General features: G+C 36.1%; 1 protein-coding gene across 15 annotated transcripts in view; it reads right to left on the minus strand.

Annotated features, from left to right (window-relative positions):
• LOC145694314 (uncharacterized) overlaps positions 1-18,674 on the minus strand; it is a 671,298-nt gene that overhangs the window by 240,802 nt on the left and 411,822 nt on the right. For all 15 annotated transcript variants that reach the window (XM_081770435.1, XM_081770407.1, XM_081770451.1 and 12 more), the window contains one exon: positions 5,094-5,170. In XM_081770435.1, the coding sequence (XP_081626561.1) occupies positions 5,094-5,170 (77 nt within the window). The remainder of the gene's footprint in view (positions 1-5,093; positions 5,171-18,674) is intronic.

The following is an 18,674-nucleotide window of genomic DNA, read 5'->3' on the forward strand; positions in this document are numbered from 1 at the left end:
TTGTGGAAATTTGATGGGGAACGGGGAAAGAGGAGTCACAATTATTATCTTAAAATGACCATATCTCTAAAGGTTGGAGACATTAAATTTGATATATGGACTTCTTATTTAAAATAATTCTACAAGTTTTTAAATGGTTCGTAATATTTGACCTAGAAGAGAAGAAAAGGGACGGGAAGGAAAAAGGGGTGGAAATTACAATTAGTATAATAAGATGTCCATAGTTTAGATTCTCTTAAGATTAGAGACATGAAATTTGGCATTTGGACTTCTCATTTAAAATAAAAAGACACCATTCACCATTTTTATATTGGTCCTATGGGAAGAAAAAGGCATAAAGAAAAACGGGTGGGGTCACAATCGTTATAATTGGGTTACCATATCTTGAAATCCCTTCAGGTTAGAGACATGAAATTTAGTATTTAGATTTTTCATTAGACGGTTTAGACGTTTAAAAAAAAAAAAATAAATTGTATTTAAAAAAGACGAAAAACAAAAGTGTCGGTATTGCAATTGTTAAAATAAGATTTCCGTATCTTGAAATTCGTTAAGGTTAGAGACGAAATTTGATATTTATAGGGTCAAGTGGGGTAATTGTGAAACACGAAAAAAGTGGGGCTATTGTGAAACATCTCTGTTTTTTCAGAACTCTGCGACTTTGAAGTCTCAAAAAATATGACAAGGTAGTAAATTTATTGCTATATCCATTGCATATATATCTCAAATATCTAAAGTATGACAGTTTTTGAGAGAGAAAAATATAATCTGAAAGCATCCGTTTTTCAAGGATTACAAATCTATTGTTATATCTGGTATATCAAATGCCTCACTAACAAACTAAGTATATATTCTTGTAGAAGATGTTTTGGGCTTTGTAGACCATGGAAGTAATGTGTGAAATGATGCATGGTGGAGGGGCAATATGGGTCAAAAGTCAAGGGGCTGTTATGAAACAGAGTGTGGGGCTATTATGAAAGTGATAACATTTAAATATATGAAGAACTGCATGCTAACTATGATTTTTCAGTGCCACTATGTTGTAGAGCATCCAAGAACAAACAATAGGAGGTTCATGACTCTTCGAGCAGCGACGAAGAATGCTTGCTTCTCTGACAGAATCTTCTGATGATAATAATTTGCATGACCCACAACTTGACGATTTCCTCGAAATAGAGGGGAGACTTTGTTCTTGCAAATTTTAAATGAAGTCGTCGAAATAGTACCACATATCTTTATATTGTGACAGTATTAAGAGTCATACCTCTTGATGAATTTGAAGTTATGGGCCTTAAATAAGATGTAAACAAGAAAATATTTAAACCTGTCGAAACTGACATTTCATTCATTAAAGGATTGGATATCATTGGCATTTTGCCTACTCCCGCAATTGCAATGTCTTGAGATAGATATAAGTACTGTTTCGAAAAGATTGTTGATATTTAGAAGTGTAAAATCTAGAACTGTTAGTAAGTATTCCAATGAGAACAGGATAATCTTGGAATTTTTCATGAAATGTAACAGAAGCGTGTATCTACGTTTATTGTTCAGTGCAAGTTGTGAAAGGTTCATGTTCTATTTTATTTTTCCGGGTTTCATGGGATTATGTTCAATAACGAAAACGGCATGATATTTTATAATTGATATTTTCTGCATGATATGTTGCTTTTACACGGAAACAAAGAAATTTTTGGTAAAGACAGAGCATACAATTAATTTTTTCTTGACTCCAAGCCTGCTCTCCACCCTCACTTGCCAAGTTATTATTTACAAAGTAAGTACCCCCTCCCCAAAAAAACGAGTTATTATTCATTTAATTTTTGATACGGAATAGCTCAGTAACTATCAGAGATAATTACACCAAATTTTGTCATGTGAAACATTACACCAAAGTCATTTTATTATAGCCGCCAGTATTCCTTAGAGTCTTCAATCCTGTAAGTTATGCGAATGTTTCACAATAGCCCAATTGCTGATTCAAAATCGCCCAAACGCAGGAGCTATTTTGAAACACATGTTTTCATTTTTCCAGGATAACTAAACGTGATAACGAAAAGCATTTGAGTTATTTTCAAAGATGTTTGTGTAATGTATATAATGGTATTTTTTTATATTTCGAACCTAAGCAGTTTTTGCTGTACACTCAAAAGTATAGTTTTTCGTTTCACAATTACTCCACTTGGATCTACTTTTTATTTAAAATAATAATTAAAGACGTGTTTCAGCTTTTTTTTTTTTTTTGATACTTTCCGTACAAGGGAAGGAAAAAGAAGGGAGAAACAAGAGTCGGTGCTGCAATTGTTAAAATAAAATGGCGATATCTCGAAATTCGTTAAGGTCAGACAGATGAAAATTAGTATTTATATTTTTCATATAATTAAAGTTTATAAGTTTTTCTTTATATTTCCCCTACAAGAGATGAAAAATGCGGGAAGTAATAAAGTCAGGATTGCAATTGTTAAAATAACATGGAAATATCTCAAAATCCCGTAAGAGTAGAGACATATTAAAGACGTGCCTCAATGTTTTTTTATTATGTTATCCATTGAAAGGCTTAAAAAAAAAGAAAAGAAAAGAAAAAGCGGAAAGAAAAATGGTGTGGATTGTAATTTTTATAAATCCCTTAAGATTAGAGATACGTTAGGAAGATGAGAAATGCGAGACTGTAGACCGAGCAAAGGCAGAGATCTGAGGACAAAGTCCCCAGCAAGCCGAAGGGTAGTTCAATATATATCTAAAAGAAAGAGTGAAGAAGGGCCTGCATGACGAAAACGATATTTCAGCGTAACATAAAATGATTAGATGTTCACAGTTTTCAGAGAATATGTCGCGTATTCCGAAATCTGAAAAGAAAATTAGTACGATATTAGGGAATTTGAGCAAAAGCTGAGAAGAATACGGTATGAAATTTACATTAGAAAGAAAAGCAATAGCGATTGAAACGGGTCGGTCTTTAGCAAATATAGAAGAGCAGATGGATAAGTTAAACAGGTGACTAGTTTTCGATACCTGGGTAGTATTATTTGTGAGGACACAAAGTAAATACGTGAAATAAAAGCAAGTATGTGAATGGCGAAAGAAGCATTTAGAAAGAAATAAAGTTTTTTTTCCGGATCCATGGGGCAGAAATATGGACTTTACGCAACAGCAACTTAAAAAGTGGGTGACTTATGAAATACTTATTAAGAAGAATGGAAAAACGAAGAACGAATGATGAAGTGTTAGAATCTAGGAGAGAAAAGAATAAATTTTAGGTGTTATTAAATAGAGGAAGAGAGATTAATTTAAACATTATCTAACGAGGAAGAATTGTATCACGAGGGATGTGGTAGAAAGTATGGTAGCAGGAAAACAGGGATAGATGAAAGAGGTTATAATTGCTGTGCAGTATTAAAAGAAAAAAATCCTACATGAAGACGAAGAAATTAGCTGAGGACCCTGCATGGAAGATTTTCAGTTTGCGGCAAGTGACTGCCAATAATGGCAGAATAACTATGATGATGATAATGATAAGACAGAATTTAAAGAAAATCACGACAAAATATCCTGATTCATTCTATCCAATCCCTGTATAGTTCCAGCAGTGTGTTACCACGCTCCTGTATAGTATGGGCTGGGGACTTGACTAATTTTATGTATAGGCCTAGCCCTAATCAGTGGCATACGCCAGGATGTTTTCGGGGTTTAAATTCCTCTTTATCAAGGTATTATGGAAAAAAATGCACTTACTATATATATATATATATATATATAGGGTGTTTTAAGACGACGCAGACAACGTTTGGGGGTTGATTCCTGACACCAACATAAGACAAAAAGTATAAAGCAACCTGGGTGTACAAATGCAAGCTATAGGCTCCCGAAAACATGAAAAAATGAACTTTAAACGTCAATAGCTCCAAAACTATGGAACCTACCGTAGTAGTTGGTGAGTACTTATAGATATAATTAATGAGTACTTTAAACTATATGATCGTAGCCAAACTCCCTCTACGAAAATTGTTGTGTAAATACCACAGGATTCTGACACATGAATATTTGGATAGCGCACATATTAGTTCCTAAGTGAAGTCTTGACCCGACTACGGTAGGTCCCATAATTTTGGAGCTATAGACCTTTAAATTTCATTTTTTAATGTTTTCGGCAGCCTATAACTTCGACAGGAAGCATTTGTGCTCCTAGGTTGGTCCATACTTTTTGTCTTATCTTGATGTCAGGAAACACCTCCGAAATGTCCTGAAATAATATACTGTAAGATTGAGTGTTTGAACCACCTTGATGAAATTCTTCGTACAATACTGCTACTACTATTGTAGACATATGTGACATTTTAATAACTCAATGATTTGTAGTTGTGATTATTCCTTTAAATTTAATATTTGGTATTTTAATAGAGCTTCAAACATGAAAATCAATTGTTTTGGTACAGTAGAGCGTCGATTATCCGAAGTAATTGGGGGACATGGGTGTTCGGAAAACTGGTTTGTTCGGATAATCGAACTGTACTGTACTGTACTGTACTGTACTGTACTTTTACAGCCAGTGCCAAACCGACAGAAGTGTGCTGATTGTTGAAACACAGCGACTAGCGGCTTGGCCGGTCAGCAGTGCCTTATGAAGGCCCCATTAGAAGCAATGTTCCGCCAGCGGTGGCTCAGTGCGGCGACTACTGTGGGAAACTTGGTTTGGGAGTGAGGGGGATGATGGACGGTAGGGTGGGAGAGTAACAGGTGCGAGCGAGTACACAGTTCGGTTAAGCGGTAGTTCGGTTGATCGACGTTCGGATAATCGACGCTCTACTGTATTTAATTTTATGTCATCCTATGTATCACCTCGTCTCAAAAAATCAGTGGCGGTTATTTAAGAAACGCGTATCGGTAAATAATAATAATTTCATCGTTAAAAACTACGGGGAGAAGGTTCATTTAATGCACTAATTCTGTACACAGCTATCTTCCCTCAGCTTGGAGCTATATTTATTTCTTGTTTTTAAGGTCAAGAGCTATCAATGAAAACAATGGTTATTACAATATATTTTACAATGATATTCCATAGTTTTTATCATTACTATTATTAATAAACATTGAAAACTTACGTTTCATAGCTTCCGTTCTCGCCTCCGCGGTAACATTCGATTTGTAGAGACGCCTTTTTGGAGATCCACCACATTCTCTAAAAATAAAAAAAGAGAACTCTATTAGTTTTCCTTAAGGATGTTGAAAATTATGCATTACATCCAACATAAAGTAATTAAAAACAAAGCCTAATACTAAACTATTTGCTGATAAATGAAACGAAAGCAGAAAAAAAAATCACTCTTCGAACAAGAAAGTGCTAGCAATTTAGATGTCATTCATAAGATAAGACTGGTGCAAGAAAATGCGAAACTCTCCTGTGTTGTGCAAAAAATCGTCCTGGAAGTACGTAAATGTAGACAAAACAAAACGAAATTGACAATCGAAATTACGTTCATACAGACAATTAATATACATTATACATGTGCATGTGGTTAGGACAGTCGGTGAACCGAACACAAAAGCTCCCGGCGCGCGAAGCTGTGGCCGAAATGAGCCTGTCCTTTATCGAGCTAGGCTACCAAACATATCGACCTTTAGTCGTTAGACGATGGGCTATTTCTTCATCAAATTTCGTATATATCCGGTCAGTAGTTACCGAAGAAAAAGTGTCACATATAAGTCGAACCTATCCCTGGCCGAGCTTGCCCGCCATATATAAAGATCTTTTATTTCTTAGACAATGGGTTACTTGCTCACCACATTTGGCTTAGATTCGACCAGTAGTATTAGAAAAATAAAGTACCATGTATGAGTTTACTTTATTTTGAGTTTAACGTCCCTTTCAGTAGCGAGGCTATATGAGACGTGGACCTACTGATTAACGTAGAATCCGAACCACACGAGCTCCCTCCGGGAATCGAACCCGGGTCTCCCAGCCACTTAGCCACGAAGGTTCTCAAAGTACCCCTTATATATACACACACTCACATACACGTAGAGTGAAACTATAACCACCCGTATGCTTACGCCACGAAATTGTCATAATAGTAATAGTAATAAATCCCTTGCTCAACAACCTGTGAAGGACTATGGACAACACCTACAGTAACAGGGGTCCTTAATAGCTACCAGGTCAGCAAAAAAATTGGGGGGTCAAAGGTCAATGATCTAGGGTTCAGCCCATGGTCAATGACCTAGGGAACCTGGAACCATCTCCTCTATATTTTGACGGAAGTATCTTGACCCACCCCCTAAATTTTGGGAGTGATACCTAGGACTACTCCCAGTAAATTTTGGAAATTCTGAAATTTAAAAATTTGGTATGGTAGCATAGGACCTGGGTATCTACACTCATGTCCAAAATGATTGTCACATATCTATAACTGTCTTCTTGTAGGAATAAAATTTGATAATGATTTTGAAGGGTACTTTTAATACTGACTACGTGTATAATCGGGAAATGTATATTTGTGGTAAATTTCATAGGAAAAGAATTATAAATACGAAAATTACAATGAGTAAAACAAAATTAAATGGACAGGAAAATTTCATTTTCGTTTTATTATTCTTATTTACTGCTCTTTTGACATGAAACTTGCCACATTCATGTCTTTGCCGATTATACACATACTAACATTATAAGAAATCAGGGCGAATTCGTTATCAAATTATACTTCTACAACAATATATTTATAGACATGCGACAATAATTTTGGACATAAGTTTTGGGGGCTTCTGTAAGTTTTGGGGGTGGGTCAAGGTATTCCTCTCAAGCTTTAGGGGATGGGTCAATGTACCCCTGTCAATATTTAGAGGATGAGTCAATGTACCCCTGTCAAAATATCGAGGGGGTGGTTCTAGGTATTTAGGTCCTTGATCTTGGGCCACACCCCTAGGTCATTGACCTTTGACCCACCAATTTTTTTACTGACTCGACTAGCTATAACGAGACCCCTACTACTCCTATAGACTTCGTTGACCTTGATGTAGATCAGTGAGACTAGAATGTTGGTATAAACTATTTTATAAAACCAAAAAATATAGTAAAAATCTACTGGATGGTTGGGTTATATTGAGCTTTGCGTTTCTATATGAGACCAAGGCTATAACAGACGTGAACCTCCAGCATAATGTGGAATCCGGGCGGCATGAGCTTTCACTGGGAATCAACCCGGATCTCCTACCCCAGGAGCGCGAATGGTATCCATATAGCCGTACGTATGAGCTCTAAAGATCTAATTCTCACCTAATTACATATATCTTCCTGTGGCCCTTGAACAATCTTTCATGCTATGTATTACGGAAATTGCATTGCCCTACTTCCACTGAAATTTCAATAATGTCGGTGAAACCAAACTTATTGCAAAAACTAATCAATACTGACACTTACGTTATTTTTGTACTAGCCTAGTTTTCGAATTTAACTCAATTAGACACACACATATACACCTAACGGTATATTTAGGAGAAAACATCAAAATAAAGCACAACTTTCTTTAAAAAGTCTTGTTATCAAATTTGTACCATTAACAGAAAACCTTTTAAATGCTGCATAATGCATATAAAGAGCTCTCGTTCTTTCTTTCCTCGTTAACTTTACATAAATTTGTAAAAGCATTTCTTAGTAAGACTGCACTACATATTCTGAATACAAAACTACTGTAAAATGAGTACGGACCTCAGATATCTCGGTTCACGCAACAAATTCACGAGATGGAGGTGAATCATGAATGTTTTCCAGACAGGCAGAAATGAGTTCTCGCATTTTGAAGAACCAATGATAGCAAAAACACACAGAATGTTACGTACGTTGAAATATTGAATTTATTATCGTGATATTGTACAGGAACACCCTCAGGATTTTTTTTTCCAAGGGGGAGGGCAAAAGACTGATATCCAAATACAGATGCGAATACACGTGTACTTTGATTCAAGTGTTCACATCGTACTTCATTTAAAACAAGGTATTTACGCACATATTCTTATTAAATACAGTAAATAAACTATTGCATTTAATATAAATATATTAAGAACTATAGTAAGTGGGAGCAAATTAGTAGATTCTATGTGTTGATGTATTTTCAAGAAAAGACCCTTCGAAAATGCAAGGGATAGCAACTGCTCCCTTTGTGGTCCGCTGCGGGCGGTCATTATGCATAACAGTTCCATATTCTTTTGAATTAAATTCGGAAGTTTTATTTACTTGCTAAGAAAGAAAGAGTTCCTTTTATAATTTAAATTCAGCATACAAAGAATAAGGGTCCATCTCTGCCCTTACTTTTATATTGGTTGGCTGATTGAAGTTAACTGCTACCTTCAGCACCGAGTCTATATAAGACGTGGACCTATTGTTTAAGGTGGAATCCAAACTACCATAATAAATCCAGATTCCAATGCTCTCCTACCAAGAATTGAACCAGATCCTCGTGCACCAGAGTTGCGCACGCGTTAGTCACTAAACCAGCGTAGAGGGCCTTGAAACCGAAATTGGCAGATCAACAACTTGTGGTATTGATATCGGATGTCTCTGTTTGGCAGTTTATAATAGTTCCATAATGTGAAAAGAAACTTTTCATTATATAATAGTTGAAAATTAAATGTGCAATTAATCCCTTTGTCGTAACTTGTTTCATAATCTTCAGTTGTTATAGCATCTACGAAAAAAAAGTACATGTAGCTATATTTGACTATTTTGATAACGCGTTATTTTAAAATGCTGAAATAGTTCCCTCCACACTACGAGCTTCCCTTCCCTCGTAGGGTTTAAAGGAAAACCTATTGGCTTACTTGATTTTAATCTGATGATGTTAATGTATTCATTGAATAACCATACCAAAAACTTATTCAGAATTTGTGAATACGACGCATCTACACCCAATTCAATCAAGCTTTTATTTTTCACTACATACAAACATAAATAATAATTACAAAGCGTAGTATACTGTAGATTTAACAGATTCCTCCTTCCCAGAGGAAGCTCCATTATAAATGATTTTTTTTTTAATTTTATTTACATGTAATTTTGTATTTCCGTAGAGCGCTAACCTCGACCACACAAATTCCATGGCGATATCTTGATAAATCTCATCAGCCCAACTGTAACGGACTTCCGTAACGCTCGAGTGAGGTCATAGTAAATTTTACAACACTACACAGATATTAAAGTATTTTGATGAGTATGTATTCGCTTACAAACTGTATAGGTTTAGAGTTATAGCAGGGAAAGACACGCAGAGGACAGAGTGCATTCTCCTCCCACTTTGATTTACATATATATTCTTTAGACAGTAATAATTCAAGTGTATATGTACTTTAATTATCGCTGCCTAAAGAAAATTACTATTAGTAAGTATTAACAATATCTATTGATTATTATTTCCTAGTCGTTTGTAGTCATTTAGTGGTCCCTTTCGACGCAAGACATATAGATAAAAATTACAGTTTTATCCCCAACAAGCAATGTGACTTCCCTCCAGAAACGCCACTGCACCAAGTTTCTTTAATCTTGTCTAGTGTTGTGTTACTTGTGAAAAATTTAATTATAAGAATCGAATAACAGTGTGAATTCGTTCCTGAAATCAATAAATATTTGGTAAGTTATTCTTAAGGAAATCGCCTGTTATGGTCAAAATATATTGATAATGACTTTCCGCTGATAGAAGCAAATCGATTAATGTCGCTTTTACATCTACACTTGCTTAAATAAGAAAAAGGAAAACTGTAAGTTTTATGTCTCATGGTTATACCGGCTAGGCTCAAGGAGATGATGATGATGATGAGAAATGAAAGAAATTGTGGAATGAAGAAAGTGGGGGAACACCGAGAAAACCCACGCACTATGGTGTTTGTCCATCACAAAGTTCACTTGGCGCGATTTGGTATCAAACAAAGGAATCCATGCACCAGAGGTGAACGCTCAACCACTGAGCCACCGCGGCCCACTGCTTAAATAAGAAAGAGTGACAAATGGAAAGAAATAAACATGCCGACCGTGCTTTCCATAGAGATTTGATTACTCTTATGTTGTGTTTGTTTGGCTTGAAAGCCACATTAGCTTGTAAGACCACGTCTACTATAGTTTTTATGCTGAAAAGATTAAAAAAAAAAAAACAAGAACAACAAGCAGTATGAGTTGCGATCATACAGGAAAAACACAGACCTAAGAAATTCATACGTTCAAAAATCAGTCATCTGCACAAAAGGTTCAGGATTATGGTGACGGATTCGATCGCTAGGTACCAGCTCGAGTAAACCCACTCGACAAGTTAAGATAAGTATTTCGCAAAGTGCTGTGTGCTGATTTATTTGTCATATAATTCTAAATTATCATGTATTGCCAGTACAGATACAAAGGCTCAAAGTAAAAAAAAAAAAAAAACTTTAAAAAACGGAAGTTTTATTTCAGCTTTTTCCCTAGGAAATTTTGAGCTTTTAAAATTATTACAATTTTAGGGGAAAGACAGCACTACGTTCCACCCTTGTTTCCGTATTATAACACTAAAAATCACTTAACTTCTGCATTCTGAAGCGAAAAATACTGAAAAAATTTAAAATCAATGAAAAATGGGTCATTCGAGGTAAAAGAAAAATGCATGGATTTTTTTTTTAATTTCCAGCGAATTGTCTATAGGGCTATTATATTAACGTTCAACGACAAAAATATTTTAGTACAACGTTTCAGAGCTGAACAAAATTATCAATTAAAATGTATGGTTAAAATGAAATTTCACTGTAACTACTGTATATCGTATAACATTTTTTGAGGTAGCTAAAATTCGAGGAGAAAGTTCGCTATCCACAAGTTTTTTTTTTTTTTTTTTTTTTAATTTCAAGTATTTTGATGGAATATAACAGTAATCTGTAAATAGTGATGCTAAAGTAACATCATATCCAAAATAGCCGTAGTTATGGCTTTAATTTTGTAAACTGAACTCTAAAGCTAAGGATAAACTTCTTCCAAACGGATGATAAGATGTAAGTAAGACTGCACATTAAAACCTTTTCCTTTAAAAATATGTTTCTTAGTTTTTGGAACGTTTTCCTTGCTTCCAGATTGAATTTAGGCAAATAGTAAAACACATGTATCAAGATTTATAATCTCCAGATACTTGATAAAACGTTTAGGCATCCAAAGCAACACTTAGGATATGTGGGTTGCATAACTCAGAAAGGAGGTAAGCCAATGTGGATTGAAGACAAGACTCACAAGCACTAAATGTTGTAAACGTATTTTTCTTAATTGTAGAATTCGGTAATGCAAAGAAAAGAGACACTTGAACAAGAAAGTCATTTCCGGTTTAAGTAACGAGATAAATTTGAATCTAGAGAACATTGAATCTATTTCTCAGACTCTGAATCGAATCCAAAAAAGGGGGGGACACAGTATTTCAGTGGTAGAGAGCTTACCTCCAGTCCGAGGGGTTTCTGGTTTGATCCCCATCCAAGTAAGTTTCTAGCGGACAATATCGTGTCCGTGACTTTTCTTGGGCACTCTAGTTTCCTCCCACATTTTCATTCCAACAACACTTCCGTCATCATTCATTTGCCTTAATAATCCGTCTCCCTTAGTCTCATACGCCTTAATAATCCGTCTCGCTTAGTCTCACACAAGCATAACCGTGGGACGTTAAACTGAAAGATTTCATTTCATGTCGAATACAAAAGGCCACTTGTTATCTATTAGGCTATCTTTTTTTTTTTTTTTTTTTTATGGCGATCAACGTTGAAATCGGGAATGGTTCATTTCTAGCACTTTCGTTTTAAATAGAGTGTTAATGAGGGGAAACGGAACCTATTCTTGGGACTCCGGATCTAATACATAAAACGCGCCTTAAAATTTCTAACTGTTTTTGCTCAGATACCGGTCGACAAATGGACAGAGAGATAGATGGGCAGATAAAGCCTTTCTATAAGATTCCCGATACTTATGTGTAGCATTGTTTGAAAGTCTAATAATATCCTTGGAAATACTCCATTATATTACCTATTTATAAATACTTAATAGCAAGGAAAAACTACAAAATAGAAAGTCATTCTACTTATTTATTTACAACGTACTGGTTTGTATACCCCTGAAGAACTAAAATTCAACTGACGTTACTCTTACATCAGCGGACTCGAACGCAAGGAAGTGCCTAAATTTGCGAAAAGTGACCTGCCAGTAATTGGAGAAAATTTATGGCAATCGTAAATTTGACGACTTTCTAGAGCATGATAAAATAGTTTAGCTTAGCACTGAAAGGAAAATTTATAGGAGTTAAATGTAAAACTGCAGTACAAGGCGCTTCTTTCGTACGTTACGTTACGTCACGACACTGCAAAATAAACCATAAACCATGCGTTTTTATATCTTACTTCCATCTAGCGACGAAAGTAAAAACTATTTGTCGAATGAAAGCCTGAACTGGCATCAACCTATCCTGTCGTCACTGCCATCTAGCGCCTTCAGTGGGAACGAGCTGCACGAATATGCAACATTTCCGTTTAGAGAAAGGCATTGATTGACGGACAAAATTATCAAATAATGCCATTAATTTATTCATCATTTTGAGAAATACACATTTCATGTACAATAAAACAACACAATAAATTTACGAATTTGCAAAAGTTATCTGAAATTTATCTTCGTGTAGTTCAACAGACGATCAGGGGAACAGATGTGACTCTCCGACTCATTTTATTCGTAGTTTGTTATGTTGCTTACAAATTAATCCAGAGGGAGGGATCATAACGACTTGAATATTTTGTGTGTTTCAAGTTTAACAAACATGCTGATAGCAATTTTAAAGTGTTCACATTCAAGTTACTTTTATCCTGTCCACTAAACATTTAACTCAATTCTGAAAGTTCTTTTGAGTTTGCACATTCAAGCATAGTTAACTAACTAGCTCTATGGCCTATAGAACACGAAGGTTCAATGCCGTATTCACAAAAACTCTAAACTGACTTCTGTCGTTGGCACTGGAACCAGTTTCTACTTTGTATTTCTATTACTACGAGGTCGATCTTAATATTATGCTATCAACTACGTTTTTTTTTTTTTTTTTTTCGATTGGTTTGAAAGCTTAAATTTTGAAAGCATTCCTTCTTTCCCTCTATTCACTCTACATGACCTGCCCAACTGAACGTCCTAGATTTAATGACCCGAAGAACGTTTAATAAAAAAGTTATAAATTATGCAGTTCCTCGTTATGAAGCTTCCGCCATTCTCCTTTTCCATTCCTCTTGGGTTCGAATATTTGCCTCAGGATTTTATTCTCAAACATTTTCAGTTTGCGTACTTTCTTTAAAGTGAGCGACCATGTTTCGCAACCACACAGCCCAAGAGGCATAATTATCGTTTTATATACGTATTTTAAGCTTCAAATTTGTCGACAAATTTCGGGAAGATAAAAGAACTTGGATTGAACAGTTACACGAATTTCTTGCTTTCAGTCGACATTTAATTTCCTCCTGGATATGGTTTTGGTCTGTTAATGTTGATCCTTCTTTTCTTAAGAGGCTTCATCCCGGCGAAATTTAAACATCGCTAATTTAACAGTAATTATGTGATATCTTCAAATAGATAAAAGATAATCGAAATGTGGAACAAGAGCGCCCTAGACAATACCATTTTACATGAGATATCGTTATCACGACCTACTTATCTGCTTTCGATTTCTGGCTATTTTGAAAATCGGCATTTATTTTCGCGTTTCTAAACGGCTGGAAACGGAAAGCCACTAGGTGACTTGTGATAACGGTGTACCTCACACAAAATAATATTGTCTAGGGCGCTCTTGTTCCGCATTTCAATTATCTTTTATCTATTTGAAGATATCACATAATTACTGTAAAATTAGCGGTGTTTTAATTTCGCCGTTGAGGCCTCTTAACTCCCAATATTTTCCTCTATTTTTCAAATCATCGATCAGTTATGTTCTTCTTCTTCCTACAAGACAACTTCTTCGGAAGATGTATCCAATCCAATTGATCTTTCTACGAAGAATCTCCCGTTTGTTGTTCTTGCTGTTATGTCTGTGGTTGTTAATAGTAGTGGTGGTCTTCTTGTCTTTTGAGATTTTGGTTTCCGTGGACAATAGCTAGTGTCAGTGCGGTGGATCAGGCTTCAAGGCCAAAATTTGACGTTTGAAGTAGAGATCAACCAATCAGATTTCACTAAAGATGAGATCAATCTGAAAACTGTGTATCTTTGGATAGAGCAGATTATGAGCCTATAATAAATTCAAAATTTTTATCATTAACACAGGGATGCAAATAAGCAACAAAATTTTACTCGCCCAACAAAAACGCTACTAGCCCATATTCCACAATAGAAATCATTTACTTACCTTCGGTATGATATTAAATACTCGCCCGCACCGATGAACCACTCGTCCCGCGCAAGTGGTTATTTGCATCCCTGCATTAACATAAGATCTTAGACGATTCATAATTTACCATTCACCTATCATCTCATATATTTCTACATTGAATCTTAGGATTTGTACTGCTGACGAATAGTCAGACAGGGGCGGATCCAGGACGGACTTCCGAGGGGTTGGTGGGTTGTAATACTGCTCCTTAGAGCTAATTTTTAGAGCTCGAAACTCTGGGATGGGTTTTATTTATATACAAAATTAAAAAAAAAGTTTCCTCTTCTAGGGGGAGGGCGATTGCCTCGATCGTCCCCACCTGGATCCTGCCACTGGTCAAAGATCATAGATATAGTTGAATAATTAAAAAACGTTTATGTTAATGGAATAGTCGAAGCCGGGACAAAGTCTTAAATGGTCATGTTTCTTGTCTCGTCTCGTCCCCAATTTGAGAATGCACTTCTCGTCTCCTGAATAACACTACAAAATGATGCTATTTGATAATCATGCTTTACACCAAAACCAAATCACTTGGCATAAAAGCCCAGTTTGTGGGCCTAAGCCTACTCCAGCGCCATCTGCTAGCGACCGGTTGAACTACATCGTGGCTAGCGGCAACCACGTGGTCAGCGCGCTGCGACATCCTGTTCCTAACAGGCACATTAGGAGCTTTCTAGACCTAGTGACCGTCATTGTCTTGTTTTCACGTGACTGCCCAGTTTGCCTCACGACGCTGGGTGGACGCCGAAAACTAGGTACCACCGGCCGGGAATCCAGGAATCCGGGATCACGCAGACGTAAGTCCAACGCTGTAACCACTACATTATGGTGTCCCCATTCACGCTACATAATGAGGTAAAATAAATAAATAAATAAATAAATAAATGAAAACCTGAGCTAATAAGACGACAAATACATTGTATGGTTAATGACATATACGTACATCAAACTTAGCATTAACTCTTTAAGTTTACTTGCTATTGAACAAAAATAAATGTCCACAGCTATTACATACATATATCAGTCTACAAATGACGTCAAGCTGAACAAAACGGCATGCTAGCAACTGAACATATGGGGGAAAATTTCTATGTGAAGTTCTCAAGTAAATCGAGGTCCCGGGTTTGATTCCCAGTGGGGACACTCGGTCGAAAATGTATAAAAGCTTTTTCAGCCTAGCCATCCTAAGTGATGTTTTCCTGGATTTTCCTTATTCACACCAGGCAAATGCTAGAATGGTACCTGCCATACACGTCCCAGGCCGCTTCCTTCCTTTCCCAAGTCTTTCTTCCTTCCCTTTCCTCGAACAGTATGATCACCGAGGGACGTCATCCGTCATACGAGACGGCCTAACATGGTCATAGATGCTGAAAGTCCAGAAATTCCAATTCCTAATCCGAATCAAGTAAATCGAAAAAAAAAAAAAGAATTTTTATGTCCGTTAAAAAGTATGGTAGTTGTTACTTATGTGATGAAATTGATACTTCTTATTCGGATAGAAAATATTATTTATTAATTTATCTATTGCATATGTAAAAATATTCACAAGGATATTGTATCTATTGTTTATTAGTTCTCGTAACGGTGATACTCGTATTCCAAAGAATAACACATACCGTAAAACGGGGCTACTTTGACAGGTTTTGGACTAGTTTAGATGTGTACACGGGACACTTTCTGCAACCAATGAATGATACTGTTCTCATCATAACAATAGGTATGTGGGCTATCACATCCACTACTAAACCTAAGTCTCTGCAAGTAAGTTTTGGCGGGAAGAAATTAAGAAATACCGGTCAAAGTAGCCCCGGGGTGGGGCTACTTTGACATCTTATGCATTTGCTGCATAAGGTCAAAGTTACTCAACGTATGGAGTTATTTTGACATGGAATTTATGTAAAGTGTATAAAACACTGTTTTGGTCATGTGTAAGGTACGGTATACTATATACTTGATAAGCACGAAATCTTCATTTTGTTGTGGTACATCATTATACACCACTATACAAGTTTTTCTAAAGCTTTACTTTTAACATTTTTACTTTGAACATACACGGTGCCTTACCTTACATTGTTACTTTATTTTTTACTCTACTTTATTTTTTACTTTACTTTTAACATGTACCGATATGTTATCTTTACATGTAACAATGGAAAGAAAAACCTTAGTCGTCAACATCACAGTCGTAACAAGCATATTGAGGATTTTTTGATCCACCATTACAAAACCCACACACCCATTTTTTGCACACGACACATTGAATCCACTCTCTTCCACCCTTCCACGACACGTTGATACATATCGTCAGAGTGCGAATTAGATTATTCATTTTGGGGGGAATAAACAGTGGCGGATCTAGAAATCCTTATATTATATATTGAGAGACAGGAAGGATATTGAGAGGGGGTAGAAATACAATGGGAGAAATCCCTCATCCCCCCCCGGCAATTCGCACCGTTGACACCATATCAGCCTTTATCTATGAAAGTATATGCAACAATTCTCACAGGAAGCACGAATTGCTCATCTGTCAAAGTAGCCCCGCTATATGTCAAAGTAACCCTAAATGTCAAAGTAGCCCCGTTTTACGGTATACTCGTGACAGTTACATGCACATTACCTGTAATATGGAACTTACCATTACACTTGGTAATGAAATGAAATGAAAGCTTTCAATTTAACGTCCCATGTTTATGTCTGTTAGGCTAAGGAAGAGGAATGATTAAGGCAAGTGAATGATAATGGAAGAATTGTTGGAATGAGAATGTGGGAGGAAAGGGGAGTACCCAGAGGAAACCCACGTAGTTTCACACTTCTAACTAAAGCGAATCCTAACATTAGGCATTTTATGACTATATAATGAGAAATTAGAATATTATAGAAATTGTTCTCTTTTACCCCTGGGAGCTGCGGTGACGACTCAGTGATAGAGAGTTCACCTCTGGTGCATAGGGTCACTGGTTCGATCCCAGCTCGCGCCAAGTGTACTTTGTGGTGGACAAACACCGAGTGCGTGGGATTCCTCGGGGTTCTCCCGTTTTTTCCCACTTTCTTCATTCTAATATTTCATTCATTTCTCATTATCACCGTCTCCTTTAACCTAGCCAGCATAACCGCGGGATGTAAAACTCACAGATTTCATTTCATTTATCCCCGTAGAAGCATTTTTTTTTTTTTGTCGTTTATTTTTGATGAATAGTTTATATTCCGAGTGTCATGTACCAAATTTCAAGGATATCTATCTTACAATAATATTCAAGGAGCTGGTTTCCTTAGAGAGTCATGTTAAAAAGAATCTTTCCATTTCTACACTAAGAAGATACATTCGCGAAGTGTCCTCTCGGGATTCGTGTAAAACTGATTTATATGCAAAGTTCTCTGCGTCTCAATTTGTATTGTACTAATTTTAGCAGCCCATATGGGTAATTTACATATTTATAGGCTTTCATATATCCGGAATTCAACCATACATTACTATAACGGTCGGACACAAATTGCTTTTAATTTATTTAGATGCAAATGGACATGAATGTGGGCATATGCACAACAAATTGGATCAAGTACTGCTTTTCTGATACATGTTACTCACCCCGGCCGCCATCTTGAATTCAATTTCGGTTTTTCATATAGGAATAGGTGAAAGTGATACATCAAATTAATGTAAAATTTTCTCGGAAATTCACTGGTGTAGTGAATTTTACCGTAGCTTATACCGTTTGGAAAGCATTGCATGTTAAATCCAACTTCGCGAATAGACATTGCAAAGTAATATCACTTACGCTTACGTTTCAGGTGTTGAGAAATCAAAACAATTTCTAATTGGAAAAGTACTGTAGGTATAAACAAACTCTCTATAACATTGGTATCATATTTTTTTTACATTTCTCTGGGTGATTTTTATTATTTGTATGTTATACTATAACAAGAAAGTATTGTGTTACGGTCAAAATGCCTAATGTAAATCCAGATACAAGATTTGGGTGAAGACCTACCATTTCCGTACATACATTTGTGAGTCTGTATGTATCTATGTTAAGAGAATATTTCATCAACGATAAATCACGCAAAAGATTACAAATACAATCGAGGCCCTGCACAACTTTCTATTTGGTTGAATATTATTGAAGTGCCTAGCATTTAATATACAATACCTTGCAAACGGTAGAAGCTACCGTAAAACTCACTGCACCAATGAATTTCCGAGAAAATTGTACATTAATTTGATGTATCACATGCACTTATTCCCATTTGAAAAAGCGAAAGTTGAATGCAATATGGCGGATTCTAGATGGCGGCCGGTGTGCG

Source organism: Thermobia domestica, chromosome 1, assembly GCF_964235325.1.
Source record: "Thermobia domestica chromosome 1, izTheDome1.hap1.1, whole genome shotgun sequence".
NCBI classification, from domain to species: Eukaryota; Metazoa; Arthropoda; class Insecta; order Zygentoma; family Lepismatidae; genus Thermobia; species Thermobia domestica.